General features: G+C 42.9%; 1 protein-coding gene across 1 annotated transcript in view; it reads right to left on the bottom strand.

The window, feature by feature from the left end:
• Nucleotides 1-2,156, bottom strand: part of PSMD11 (proteasome 26S subunit, non-ATPase 11) — a 30,603-nt gene extending 28,447 nt beyond the window's left edge. The window contains exon 1 of the mRNA XM_045488076.1: nucleotides 1,985-2,156. Within this exon, the coding sequence (XP_045344032.1) occupies nucleotides 1,985-2,075 (91 nt within the window). The 5' untranslated portion in view covers nucleotides 2,076-2,156. The remainder of the gene's footprint in view (nucleotides 1-1,984) is intronic.
• Between the last annotated feature and the right edge of the window lie 11,658 nt (nucleotides 2,157-13,814).

Raw genomic sequence — 13,814 nt, 5'->3', positions numbered from 1 at the left:
TATGTTACTGAAAATATTAAACATACGTATACGTTTACCTGCCACAAACTAAAATCAAATGACCAAGTTACTGATGAGTAAAAAGCCAAAAGTCTTTCAATAAACTTTAAACCTGTGTAAAGCCTCACTGATGGGTGTGCTAGGGATAAGCAGTTCTAGGAAGCCATTCAGGAAGAACAACCCAATCAGAGCTCCAGTGTGATCCTTAGGAAGGACTGGTGCTTTATAATGGATGCAGGACCTGTTAAAACAACTTTGTTCTATCTGTCCCACTTTCAGCTGTTAATAACTACTCTACCACTCACACACTGAATAACCTCTCCGAGTTTGTGGTGATAATTTTAGCGTTCATCACTAGTTCTCACTTCTCTTACAAAGCATCATGACTTGACAAAAACCAAGATTTTGATACTCCATGATGGAGTCTGGAAAAAGTACGGCTGTAACCATCATGACTCAAGCTTGCTCTAACAGGGAGGCTTTCAGGCAACTCTCTCCTAGTAGAGTGGAAATCACAAAATGTTCCAACTACAATTTTTACTAATAGTTTCACATTATAAAAGACAAAATATTAGACACTAAGCACACATACAAAAATAAAATCCATACTTCTCACATTAGTGTGTACTCACAGAATAAAAATACATGTGTGACTGAGATGACTCAGTTCTGTAACTATAATAACTTAATTCAAGATCAGAACTTCAAAACGAAAACCTTTCATTTACCAATACGATCCATCCACAGATGCATCTTAACCCCCATCTCCTCTCCGAGCCTCCAAAAACACCAAAGACAAAGACATCAAGATCCTGTCATTGTCTTTTCTCCCCTGCAAGTCAGGAATATCCAAATACAACAGACTAGGAAGTCAACACGAAAGCCAACATCCTGGAGGTCCCACATACACGTGCATTCTTACACTACTTGTTGATCCAATTCGAATCTTCTCAAGCTACATTAAAAAGATCACATTACTACATGTGCAGTGAAGAGCAAGCCCATGCCCTAACCGAACCCTTTACGACTGAACATTAAAAGCCTTCTGTCCTCACAAATTTCTGTTCACACCTGAATCTCGATAGAAACCTGTCGTAAGGGACTGGCTGGAGCTCCCATTTCAGTTTTCCTGTTGGGCGCAAAGCTAAGGCAATCATACTACAATGTACCGAAAAGTGTCTTTAATTTCTTCCGGCCGTGTGCAGCCGGCCGGTTCCCCGAACTCCGCGGCTGACAACTAACTCCCCGAACTCACTTCCCACCTTCTACGAGGGAGACCAGGACGATTAGTCACCTCCTCGAGTCGGACGGTCCCATCTCGCTCGTACACCCTACACGGGGGCAAAGGAACGTCTCGGGCACCTCTTCAAACCAAATGCCAATTGTCAGTGTGTGTCCCCTCGGTATTTTCCACATTCAGAGAGAGGTCTCCCTTTAGTGGAGCCTTCCGATGGGAGGCTGGGGAGAGGGAGCAGCTCCCAGCGTCCCGAGGAAGAAAACTCCAAGAGCAAAGCGAGCGCTAGCGCTGCCACCCGGAGCGGGCTGTGCTGATAACAACGGCGGGAAACCCTGTCTACAGCGGGTTTCGCCAAGGCCCTTCAACTCGAAGCTCTTAGTCCTGCTCGCGACAAGCCCGCCGGCCGGCACTGCTCCCGGTCCCGGGCCAGCCCGCAGGGGCCAGAGCCGGGGCAAGGCTGGGGAGTGGTGGGGGCCCCGGCTCGGCCCACCCTCCCACTCCACGCTGAGCCCACCGTGAGTCAGCAGCCGGCGAGGGAACGCCGGGGCTGCCTCGGGGCTTCCCAGCCGGGTGGGACCCAGGGGGCTCCAGGGAGCTGCGAGCGGCCTGTGCCCCCGGCCCGGCCCCCCTCACACACAGTGAGTCAGCAGCACCAGAGCCGGATAGCCCGGCCCCGCTCCGCCGCCGCCGACCCGCACAGGCCGAGCTGAGCCGGCAGGGTCAGGGAGGGGGCGCGGCGACCTTTACCGATGGAGTGGAGAATGTCGATGGAGGCCTCCCGGTCGGTGCTGAGTAGAGACTGGGCTCTCTGGAACTCCACCACCGCCGCCGCCGCCATCTTACCGCTTTCACACCGTCCCCGGCCGCGGCCGCCGACGCCGGAAACACACTCCCGGAAAGCCCGCCCTCGCGTCCCTCTTCTCTCATGGCCCCTCCCCCCTCCCGTTCCCAGAGCACCACGGGAGTTGTAGTCTCTCCGCCGGGCGGGGCATGAGGAGTGAGGGTGAGCACTGGGGCGCCTTGGCTGGTGGGCGGCAAACTCCCCAGCACCGCCTAGCGGTCAGTCCGCGGGCGAAAGAGGCGGTGCCTAAAAACTGGAGCCGGAGGCTAGTCTCCACCCACCCCAAAAGAGGCCTCTTAGCGGCGACTCCCTTAGCTCGCCCTTGAGAGGAGTTTTTGAACCCTCGCCTAGGTAGGTATTCGTGGAGAGCCGTTTGGCTTCCTTTGTAGCTTCCACGTTTAACCACTCATTCAGGGCAATGAACGATCTTATAAAGTGCTCGCAATGTGGCAAAGGATAGCACCATTCAAAGGCGTTCAAGTGTCTAACGACATTTGTCACACACACACACACACACACACACACGCACGCGCACACACTTTCCAGGCTAGGATCCTATAGAATCATAGCCAGCCTGTGATTAAACCCACCAGTGCCGGGGAGAACTGATGTTGGAAAGTGAAATATCATCTTTGCCCCATTCACTCAATAAATCCCTCTTGGGAGTCACACCAAAGTCTAACGGCTACCTGGACTCCTCGGCTCAGAAAAGAAAAAAAACTGGAGTTTTCTCTCTAATATCTCCAGTGCCTTCAACTAAAATCAGAGATGCTTGAAAGGCTGTCAAGTGGCCGGAGAAAAGACTTTCTATGTTGACCACTGAAGGGAGAGCCTAAGGGAAGGGCTAAAAATAGAACAGAGGCAGTTCAATATGAGGAATATTTTTCTCTGGGTGAAGACAATCCAAAAAAAATATGTTGTCCCCTAAAGGGACCTGTAAAGGGAATCAACATTGCTCTCCTCTCTGACTGGGTTAGGCAATTTATATATCTTCTTTTATCCTCCCAACAATGTTCTGAAACATCTTTCCTAGATGAGGAACTGGGTTTAAAATGATTTGGTGAAATTAATATGGTAACTGACAGAGCTGAGATCTGAAAGTTAGGAAATGGGCTCCTACTTCCTGGATGTATCCAGATGAACACTGGGTAACATCTCATCAAGTTGTAAACAGGATTGATGGCATTGGTGGGGAAACAGATTAAACGGCTTCTAGATTTCTCGAAACTCTGAGATGCCATGAATCTCAGTATAAAACTGAGACTTGCTTTGCTTAAAAAAGGCATTCCTCCCTCCTCAATTTGGCATGGATGCTAATGAGTTATAAAATTCCAAAGCAGAGAACAAGTCATAAATATCTTCACCTTCTAAAGAAGACCTACCTGTTCATCCCCAAAGACTTACTAAAAACTGACTAGACCAGTTCTAAAACCTCCACTTCCAGCCTCCATCAGGGAGAGAGAAAAATTCAAAAGGAATCCATTAGAAGAAATCATGAAAGAGGATGAAACGTTCACCTCACTATAAAGAGGAAGCACTACAAAAGACTGGTGGTGTTTGCCAGATCTTTCTCCCAAGCTGGTGAGTCCTGCTGACTACAGGAACTTAGAAAGCCATCTCTGTGCAACCACCATTGTGAGAGCTTTGAGGTGAACCAGACCTGTCTGTCCAGGAAATTGGGGTCTTCATGCACATTCATGAAGGCGGTTACCCACTTTTGGCCTGCAGAATTCTAAATTAGGGAAGGGGGCCAATACATTCCACAGTGGGACAAGGAGAAAGGGCAGCAATGGGGGAGCCTCCCCTACCTGTGTTTGGCATGGACAAGTGGCCAACTCAAATAAGAGGCTGGAAGAGTGGACATCAAAAAGTTATAACTGGGGTGCCTGGGTGGCTCAGTCGGTTGAGCGTCCAACTTCGACTCAGGTCATGGTCTTGCAGTTCGTGAGTTCGGGCCCTGCACCGGGTTCTGTACTAACAAACAGCTCAGAGCCTGGAGCCTCCTTCAGAGTCTGTATCTCTCTCTCTCTCTCTCTCTCTCTCTCTCTCTCTCTCTCTCTCTCCCCCCCCCCCCCCGCTCATGCTCTGCCTCTGTCTCTCAAAAATAAATGTTAAAAAAAAAGAAGAAGAGGGGCGCCTGGGTGGCGCAGTCGGTTAAGCGTCCGACTTCAGCCAGGTCACGATCTCGCGGTCCGTGAGTTCGAGCCCCGCGTCGGGCTCTGGGCTGATGGCTCAGAGCTTGGAGCCTGTTTCCGATTCTGCGTCTCCCTCTCTCTCTGCCCCTCCCCCGTTCATGCTCTGTCTCTCTCTGTCCCAAAAATAAATAAACGTTGAAAAAAAAAATTTAAAAAAAAAAAAAAAAAAGAAGAAGAAGTTATGACTGAAGAGGGATCTTAAGTTCCACAGGTATGGCCTCCAAGGAAGCCTTAAATGCTCCCAACAAGAGAATCAGCACCTGGACGCCTGCCTCTGATGGCATTAGTCATGTGACAGACTTTATTTACTTTCCTTTCCTTCCCACTTCTCTGCCCTCCCCAAACCCATACACCCCACCACTAATGCCAGAGGAGACCCAGACACAGCAGAGTGAGAGAGGGAAGAGAAAGAAAAGAGGAAAAGTATAAGCTAAACACAAATTTCCCACTGAGAGTCAGAGGGGGGAGAAGCTTTAAATTATAGGTTCACAGCAAAACTGAGCAGAAAGCAAAGACAGACTGGATTTTTTTTTGAGAGAGAGAGAATGCATGAGCACACATGAGCAAGGGAGGGACAGAGAGGGAAAGAGAGAATGTTAAGTGGGCTCCATGCCCAACGAGTGCCCAATAAGGGCACTTCAAACTTTCTCTGCATGCATCTGATAGTCTGAACCTTGCGAGGGTCTGGTTACCATCCCCCTCACTGGGGGCCACAAAGTGTTGCATAATCTGACCGCTATTTTTCCGACTTCACCCCATACTCTGTTCAGTTGACTCCTTTTGTTTGTTTCTTTCTTTTTCTTTTCTTTTTTTTTTTTTTTTTTTTTTTTTTTTTCCTCAAACATGCCAAATTCTTCCCCACCTTGAAGCCTTTACATTCTCTCCCTGGGTTTCAACTCAGAGATGGTTTCTGCAAACAGGCCTTCTGTGTCATCCCATTAAAAGTAATCTCCTCTACCTCCAGCCTAGTAACCATCATACCGCTTGGTTTATTTCCTTCCTAGGACTTAACACAGTCTTCGATTTTACTATCTCACTTGTCTAAAACTCACTGCCCTCCACAAGGTTTTAGCGACCTTGTCAATCTCGTCCACAGTTACAGTCCCCAGCTCCCACATAGTGGCTTACACACATGGCAAACCCTCAATAAATATTTGTCGGATGAGTGCTAGAATCTGTCCTGCCATAAACTTCTGCTGCCCTAAATGTCTATATCCTGCACTATGTGACTGTTTAGGCATTGCTATTCAGGTTGCAGTAGGGGTGAAAGGACTGTCATGATCAGCCATGACCTAGGGTTTATAGGACTGGCCTGAAAAGATTAGCTGGACCAAAATCCAACTCCTCTCTCGGGAATTGGGAAACTGAAAGACTGAGCCGGTTAGCCAAGGGAACTGAACTCAAAATCTGTCACTTGGAACCAACGAGACCCAAGTTGGCAGAGGGAAAACTCACTAGAGGAGTGAAGAGAAGCAGGAATGTCGTGGAAGGGAATGCCAACACCTGCACAGAAGGTCACCACCTCAGTTCCTAACAAGTTTCTGATTTCTACTTCCACCCCCATGAGGCCCACCCGTGCCACATTCCCCATTCTGGAAATACTGGGACATGTTTCCTTTCCAAATATCCTCCAAACTTCCTCATTATGTCAAGAAGAAAGGTTCAGTGTGGTGTCATTATGTGTTTAATGGCTCTTCAATATTCGTTTATCTTTCTTTTCAGCCAACTGAGAGGAGGCAACAGTATCTAGCTGGCATTATGCTTCCTTGTTTTGGTTTTTATAGGTACATCCTAGTTATGGCCAATACTACTGATTTTCCATCGAAGGTAGAGACATACAGTTACCCTGAAAAACAAAATGGATCAAAATAGCAATACATATGGTATGTGGACATGGAAAAAACCAGGAATATGTATGATAAGCAAATGATTATTTGCTTCAGAAATCCAAATTCTGGTTTAAATACCACTATGTAGCCAACCATCTACCTCCCATCATCTTTCTTTTTATTCCGAAATTACATCTCTGATTGGAAGACCAGGAAGTCCTTTGGATCCCTGCCCTAAATTTATAATCTTTACAGATGACTTTCAAGTTACTTCTGGCAAAGGCACTGTATACTATAGAAAAAAAGTATGGAATTTGAAGTTGGGCAAACATGGAGCTCAAATCTTCTCTCTACTACCATCTAATAGTCAAATTACTTAAACTTTCTGAGACTGGGTTTGGTTATCAATAAATTATTCTTAAAATCTACTCTACTTGGGGCACCTGGGTGGCTCAGTGGGTTAAGTGTCCGACTTCGGCTCAGGTCATGATCTCGCAGTTCGTGAGTTGGAGCCGTGCATCAGGCTCTGTACTGACAGCTCACAGCCTGGAGCCTGCTTCTGATCCTGTGTCTCCCTCTCTCGCCGCCCTTCCCCCACACGTACTCTGTCTCTCTCCGCCTCTCAAAAATAAAGAAAACTAATAAAAAACATTTTAAATAAATAAACATTAAAAATGTTTTAATCGGGGCGCCTGGGTGGCTCAGTCGGTTAAGCATCTGACTTCGGCTCAGGTCATGATCTCACGGTTCGTGAGTTTGAGCCCCGCGTCGGGCTCTGTGCTGACAGCTCAGAGCCTGGAGCCTGTTTCAGATTCTGTGTCTCCCCCTCTCTCTCTGACCCTCCCCCATTCATGCTGTTTCTCTCTCTGTCTCAAAAGTAAATAAACGTTAAAAAAATTTTTTTTAATGTTTTAATAAAATAATAATAAATAAATAAATACAATCTACTCCACTTGATGGTTGCATAATAATGCATATACACTTAATACCACAGATTTGTACACTGAAAAATGGTAGAAATACGTTTCATTACATATATTTTACCACAATAAAAAAAATCTACTTCACAGAATTCTTTGAAGATTAAAATTTTAAAGACACTAAATCACTTCAGCGCTGTGACTGACACCTATAAGTGCTCAATAAATGGCAGCTGTTAATATCATAGTTAAGTTGCTGATTAAATTAGCTAATTAGCATCACTACTCCCCTTCCTCAGGGAGCCCTCATAGAGAGCTAAAGGATCCTTTAATTAGTGAGTTTTATTGCAATCAGCTCTATCAATCAATCGTCAATTTTGTTTCCAATCTTAGACTTCCTCACCCTTGCCTCACCTCCCTTCCCTCTCTGTAAAATTTCTGTCTCTACACTATTCCGAAACACACTACAAAGCCCTAATCTCCCCCTTGCTACTCTATATTCCAGAACTATTTCTTTTCCTGAATATAATTGTTAATTTTTTAATTTTTAAGTAATCTCTACACCCAATGTGGGGCTCAAACTCATGACCCGAAGATCAAGAGTTGCATGCTCAACCACCCAAACCAGCCAGGCACCCCTATAATAGTTCATTTTTCACTGAGATTTTTAAATGTTTTATATCCCATAAATGACCAAGTAGGGAAATGCTATAATGTACTATCCTACTAATATAAGAGGATACACTTCTGCTCTCCCTCATACTTTGTGCAGTGCAGAGACAGGGAATTAGGTTAGCAATTCTAAGCTAGTGGTGATTCCCCAGCTCTACACGCTGGCTGCCATTGAAGTTCTAGAAGCGAAAAGAAAGTACAAAGTAGACAAAGTATATCACTATTATCCTTTCATCTCTCTTTGGAAATCCTTCTCTCTCACACTGCCACCTTTCCCCAGACCTCCAGGTACCTTGTTGTATTTATGTTTTATTACAATTCTCCTTCAGTGAAAGTCTGTTAGTGATGCACTTTGTCTTTGACTAAAAATGTCTTTATTTCGACCCTCTTCCTTTTTTTTTTTTTTTTAACATTTATTCATTTTTGAGAGACAGAGAGAGAAGGAGCGTGAGTGGAGGAGGGGCAGCGAGAAAGAGGGAGACACAGAATCTGAAGCAGGCTCCAGGTTCTGTCAGCAGACAGCCCGACATGGGGCTCGAACTCATGAACCGTGAGATCATGACCTGAGTCGAAGTCAGACACTCAACCAACTGAGCCACCCAGGCACCCCTTGACTCTCATTCTTAATTGTTCAAATGGGTACAAAAATTCTTATATTGACATTTACTTTTATCCAGCATTAAAGATATTAAAGATGACTGTTTTCAGTCTAATTGAAATTTCTTTGTAGGTAATCTGTCTTATCTCTCTGGTTAATTTTATTTTTATTTTATTTATTTTTTAAATATTTATTTATTTTTGGGAGAGCACAAATCAGGTAGGGGCAGAGAGAGGGGGACAGAGGATCTGAAGTGGGCTTTGCACTGACAAGCTGATAACAGTGAGCCTGATGTGGGACTCAAACCCACGAACTGCGTCATCATGACCTGAGCCAAAGTTGGACACTCAACCAACCGAATCACCGAGGCTCCCTTTCTCTGGTTAATTTTAATATCTTTTCTGTGCTTGGCTCTCTACAGATTCACTACAAAAATATTTACATTCTAATGAGTCTAAAGACTCACTGCCTCCTGAATCTGAGGATTCATGTCTTACATTAACCTTGAAAACTTCTCAACCATTATCTCTTTAACGATTGCCTCCTCTGTTTCTCTTCTCTTCTGAAAATCCTTTGAGATGTAAGTTAGCTCTATGTTGTCCAATACAGTAGTCACTAGTACATGTAGTTACTGAGCATTTGAAATATGATCAGTCCACAATGAGCTGTGGTGTAAGTGCAAAATGGAAAAAAAAATTTTTAATATCTCATTCATAATTTTTATATTGATTATATATGGAAATAATATTTTTATTAATTTTGCCAGTTTCTTTCTACTTTATTTAATATGGGTATTGGAATTTTTTTAAGTTTATTTATTTATTTTGAGAGAGAGAGAGAGAGAGAGCAAGCAGGGTAGTAAGTGGTAGAAAGAGGGAGAGAGGGTATCCCAAGCAGGTTCCATGCTGTTAGTGCAGAGTCCGATCGATACAGGGCTTGATCCTCAGAACTGTGAGATCACAACCTGAGCTGAAACCAAGAGAAGGGCACACAGCTGAGTCACCCAGGCACCCCAGTATTAGAAATTTTTTAATTATGTATAATCTCACATTATATTACAATTGGACAGCACTGTGTTAGACTATCTGCTTCTTTTCACCATATTTCTTATCTTTCCCATCTTTTTATCTCTCTGTGCTACATTCCAGGTGATTTTTTTTAAATGTATTAATAGCCCACTGATTATATCTTCAGCTGCTTCTGATCTGCTATATGCTCCATCTACTACTATGCTTTCATTTTAAACAAATTGAAATCTATATGTGCATTTCTACAAGATTTATTTGGTCCTTTTCCGAAATATTGTATTATTTTCTTATGCACTGGGTTCCTTCTTTTATGTTTTTAAGTATACAAACCAAAGTCTATAATCTATATCTGGTAATTATTTGATCTTCCTGGGGACCCAGTTCTGCAGTTTATTGTGTTTGCTGAATTTCCCTCCTGGAGGATTTTTTTTCTCATGTGTTTGTAATTTTGAAATATGAGCTCATCTTCAACAGGGTTTTATCTTTGTTATTCCTAGGAGATCTAGAGTGAGTTTGCTCCTGCCATACTGTTCCAATATCACTGTTCCATGAGTGTAATTTACATTAGTTTACAGGCTTTGGGGAATTCCTAGAGATATTATTCCTAGAGATAATAATAAAGAAGAGAGAGGGGCACCTGGGTGGCTCAACTGGTTAAGCATCTGACTTCAGCTCAGGTCATGATTTTCCCAGTCTCTCTCTGCCCCTCCCCTGCTCACGCTCTTTCTCTCTCAATCTCAAATAAACATTAAACAATTTTTTTAAAAGTCGGGGCTCCTGGGTGGTTAAGTGGCTGACTTCGGCTTAAATCATGATCTCACAGCTCATGAGTTCGAGCCCCGTGTCAGGCTCTGTGCTGGCAGCTCAGAGCCTGGAGCCTGCTTCAGATTGTGTGTCTCCCTCTCTGTCTGCCCCTCCCTGGCTCACGTTCTGTTTCTCTCTCTCTCCTTCAAAAATAAATAAACATTAAAAAAAATTTTTTTAATAATAATAAAGAAGAAAGGCAACTACCATAAAGATAAGTAATACCCCTGAAGTAAACAACCTAATGTATAAAATAGAAAAATTATTCAAAGAAATAATTTTTGAAATGTCTTTTTTATAAATGAAAAAAAAAAGTAGTTACAGGTGGAAATAACAAATCATATCCCAGGAAGAAAAAAAATTGGCACAGAATGATAGAACTCTCTATCTTAGTTAAATAACTAAACACCAAAGTTAAAGAAAGTATTCTTTAGACAACAAGACACCAGCAAGTTGACTAAAAGGGGTAAAGTGGAGTTGTGAATCAAGCTTCCCTCACACCTAAGGCAAGGTTCGATGCCAGAAGATAGTGACATGCTGTCACAAATTTGAAAAGAAAGAAAATGTGGCCCGAGAATATTATACCCAGTCAGTATATTCAAATATAAGAGAAACAGAAAGGTACGATGTTGGCAACATTAAAAAAAAAAAAAAAAAAAAAAAGTCAGGGAATATAAGACAAGGAACTTTTTTAGAAAAAACAAAATTGATTAAATCTAATTTAGTGATGGACCAAAACAATGAACTCACTAATAGGAGAGCACTGCTGGTGGTGAGCTCTGATTCCATATAAACATAGTACTGAGACTAAACAGGATGTAAAGCAAATGTTAAAAACCTTGACAAATAACAATATAACTACGGAAAACAATGGGATGAGGAGAGAAGATGGAAAGCTGATCAGTGTTAACTTCAATTTCTTCATCTTTCTGTAGTAAGATGTTAGGTATAAGTGTCCAAAAAGTAGCTAAAATGCACAATTATTTCAATTATTTAATGTTTTTTAACACCCCTCTTCTTAACTTTAAAGAGATAGTCTAGGAAATAATAGTTCTTCCAATGGAGAAATATTTACTGAAATTCAACCGTTTCTTCAATTTTACTTTTTTTTTTTAATGTTTATCTATTTTTGAGAGACAGAGATACAAAGCACAGGCAGGAGAGGAACAGAGAAAGAGGGAGACACAGAATCTAAAGCAGGTTCCAGGCCCCGAGCTGTCAGCACAGAGCCTGACACAGGGCTCAAACCCAGGAACCATGAGATCATGACCTGAGCCGAAGTTGGAAGCTTAACCGGCTGAGCCACACAGGTTCCCCCAATTTTTTTTAATAGAGATTTATTTTTATCTTTTTATTTTTTGGAGAGAGATGGCTAAGTGAAGGAGGGGAAGAGAGAGAGGGAAGAGAGAGAGAATCCCATGAGGGGCAGAGAGAGAGAGAGAGAGAGAGAGAGAAGCAGGGCTCACTCAAAGCGAGGCTCAAGCTCACCCAATGCAGGACTCAAACTGACCAGCTGTGAGATCATGACCTACGCTGAAGTCAGATGCTTAACCGACTGAGCTACCCAGGTGCCCCCATTTTACTTTTTCTTTTCAGTAAACTCTACTCCCAACGTGGGGTTTGAACTCACACCCCAAGATCAAGAGTTGCATGCTCCACAGACTGAGCCAGCCAGGCTCCCCTCTTCAATTTTACTTTAATTTCCTTTTTTGCCGGTTAATTTCTGACAAAAAAAAATAAGTGGAGAAAAGTAGTAGGAATTATAAAACAAAACACCTACATTGCTACCACTCAAAATTAATAATTGTGTGTCAAATTTTATTCATCTTCTTAGGAAATAAAACATTAAAAAGACAAAACTATTGGGGCGCCTGGGTGGCGCAGTCGGTTGAGCGTCCGACTTCAGCCAGGTCACGATCTCGCAGTCCCTGAGTTCCAGCCCCGCGTCGGGCTCTGGGCTGATGGCTCAGAGCCTGGAGCCTGTTTCCATTCTGTGTCTCCCTCTCTCTCTGCCCCTCCCCTGTTCATGCTCTGTCTCTCTCTGTCCCAAAAATAAATAAACATTGAAAAAAAAATTTAAAAAAAAAGACAAAACTACCATCCCTTCAAGCCAGCTTTCCCAGCCCTACCGTTCTCACCAAGCAAACACTTGTCATTCTGTCTAGAGACAAATCAGTAACTGATATACAATATTGCTTTGTGTGAATAATCATTTTTTATTCACATAATGGTAGCCTATCAATCATAGTGTTCTGCATTTTGCTTTTTTCATTCTACATTGGGGAGTGAACTGCATATAGAGCTATTTTATTCCTATTAACTGTATAAATTGCACATACTCTCCCAGATTTATCCACTCCACTATTAAGGAATATTTAGATTGTTATTCTTTGGCTTTTGCTGTTACAATACTCTCATGCAATCGGCAAAGCTAAAAGGCATCCAACGGAATGGGAGAAGATATTTGCAAACGACATATCAGATAAAGGGTTAGTATCCAAAATCTATAAAGAACTTATCAAACTGAACACCCAAAAAAACAAATAATCCAGTGAAGAAATGGGCAAAAGACATGAATAGACACTTCTCCAAAGAAGACATCCAGATGGCCAACTGACACATGAAAAGATGCTCAACATCACTCATCATCAGGGAAATCCAAATCAAAACCACAATGAGATACCACCTCACACCTGTCAGAATGGCTCACATTAACAACTCAGGCAACAACAGATGTTGGCGAGGATGCAGAGAAAGATTTGGATCACTTTGGCACTGCTGGTGGGAATGCAAACTGGTGCAGCCACTCTGGAAAACAGTATGGAGGTGTCTCAAAAAGTTAAAAATAGAACTACCCTGCGACCCAGCAATTGCACTACTACGCATTTATCCAAAGGATACGGGTTTACTGTTTCAAAGGGGCACATCCACCCTAATGTTTATAGCAGCTCTAATGACAATAGCCAAAGTATGGAAAGAGCCCAAATGTCCATCAACAGATGGATGGATAAAGGAGATGTGGTATGTATGTATGTGTGTGTATACACACACACACACACACACACACACACACACACACACACATACACACACACACAATGGAGTATTACTTGGCAACCAAAAAGAATGAAATCTTGCTGTTTGCAACTATGTGAATGAACTAGAGGATATTATGCTAAGCGAAATTAGTCAGAGAAAGACAAATATCATATGTCTTCACTCATATGAGAACTTTAAGACACAGAACAGATGAACACAAGGAAGGGAAGCAAAAATAATATAAAAACAGGGAGGGGGACAAAACATAAGAAACTCAAATATGGAGAACAGAGGGTTACTGGAGGGGTTGTGGGAGGGGGGATGGGCTAAATGGGTAGGGGGCATTAGAGAATACACTCCTGAAATCATTGTTGCACTATGTGCTAACTAACTTGGATGTAAATTAAAAAACAAAACAAAATAAAAATAAAAACAATGCTCTCATGGACATCCCTGCACATACGTGAAAGTTTCTCAGTATACCTAGAAATGTCATGGCTGGATTCTATAGATAGGCTCGTTTTCAGTTTTATTAGATACTGCCAAATTACTATTGCAAATGACCATGTATCAGCATACCCAGTCCTCTCTCAGGTGGTGTGACAAAACACCATTTTCTCCATACCCTCGCCAATACTTGGCATTTTTGGC

The sequence above is a fragment of the Leopardus geoffroyi genome, chromosome E1 (assembly GCF_018350155.1).
Source record: "Leopardus geoffroyi isolate Oge1 chromosome E1, O.geoffroyi_Oge1_pat1.0, whole genome shotgun sequence".
In the NCBI taxonomy this organism is placed as follows: Eukaryota; Metazoa; Chordata; class Mammalia; order Carnivora; family Felidae; genus Leopardus; species Leopardus geoffroyi.
Note: the sequence above shows the minus strand (reverse complement) of the source record. Positions and strands in the feature narration are given on the sequence as shown.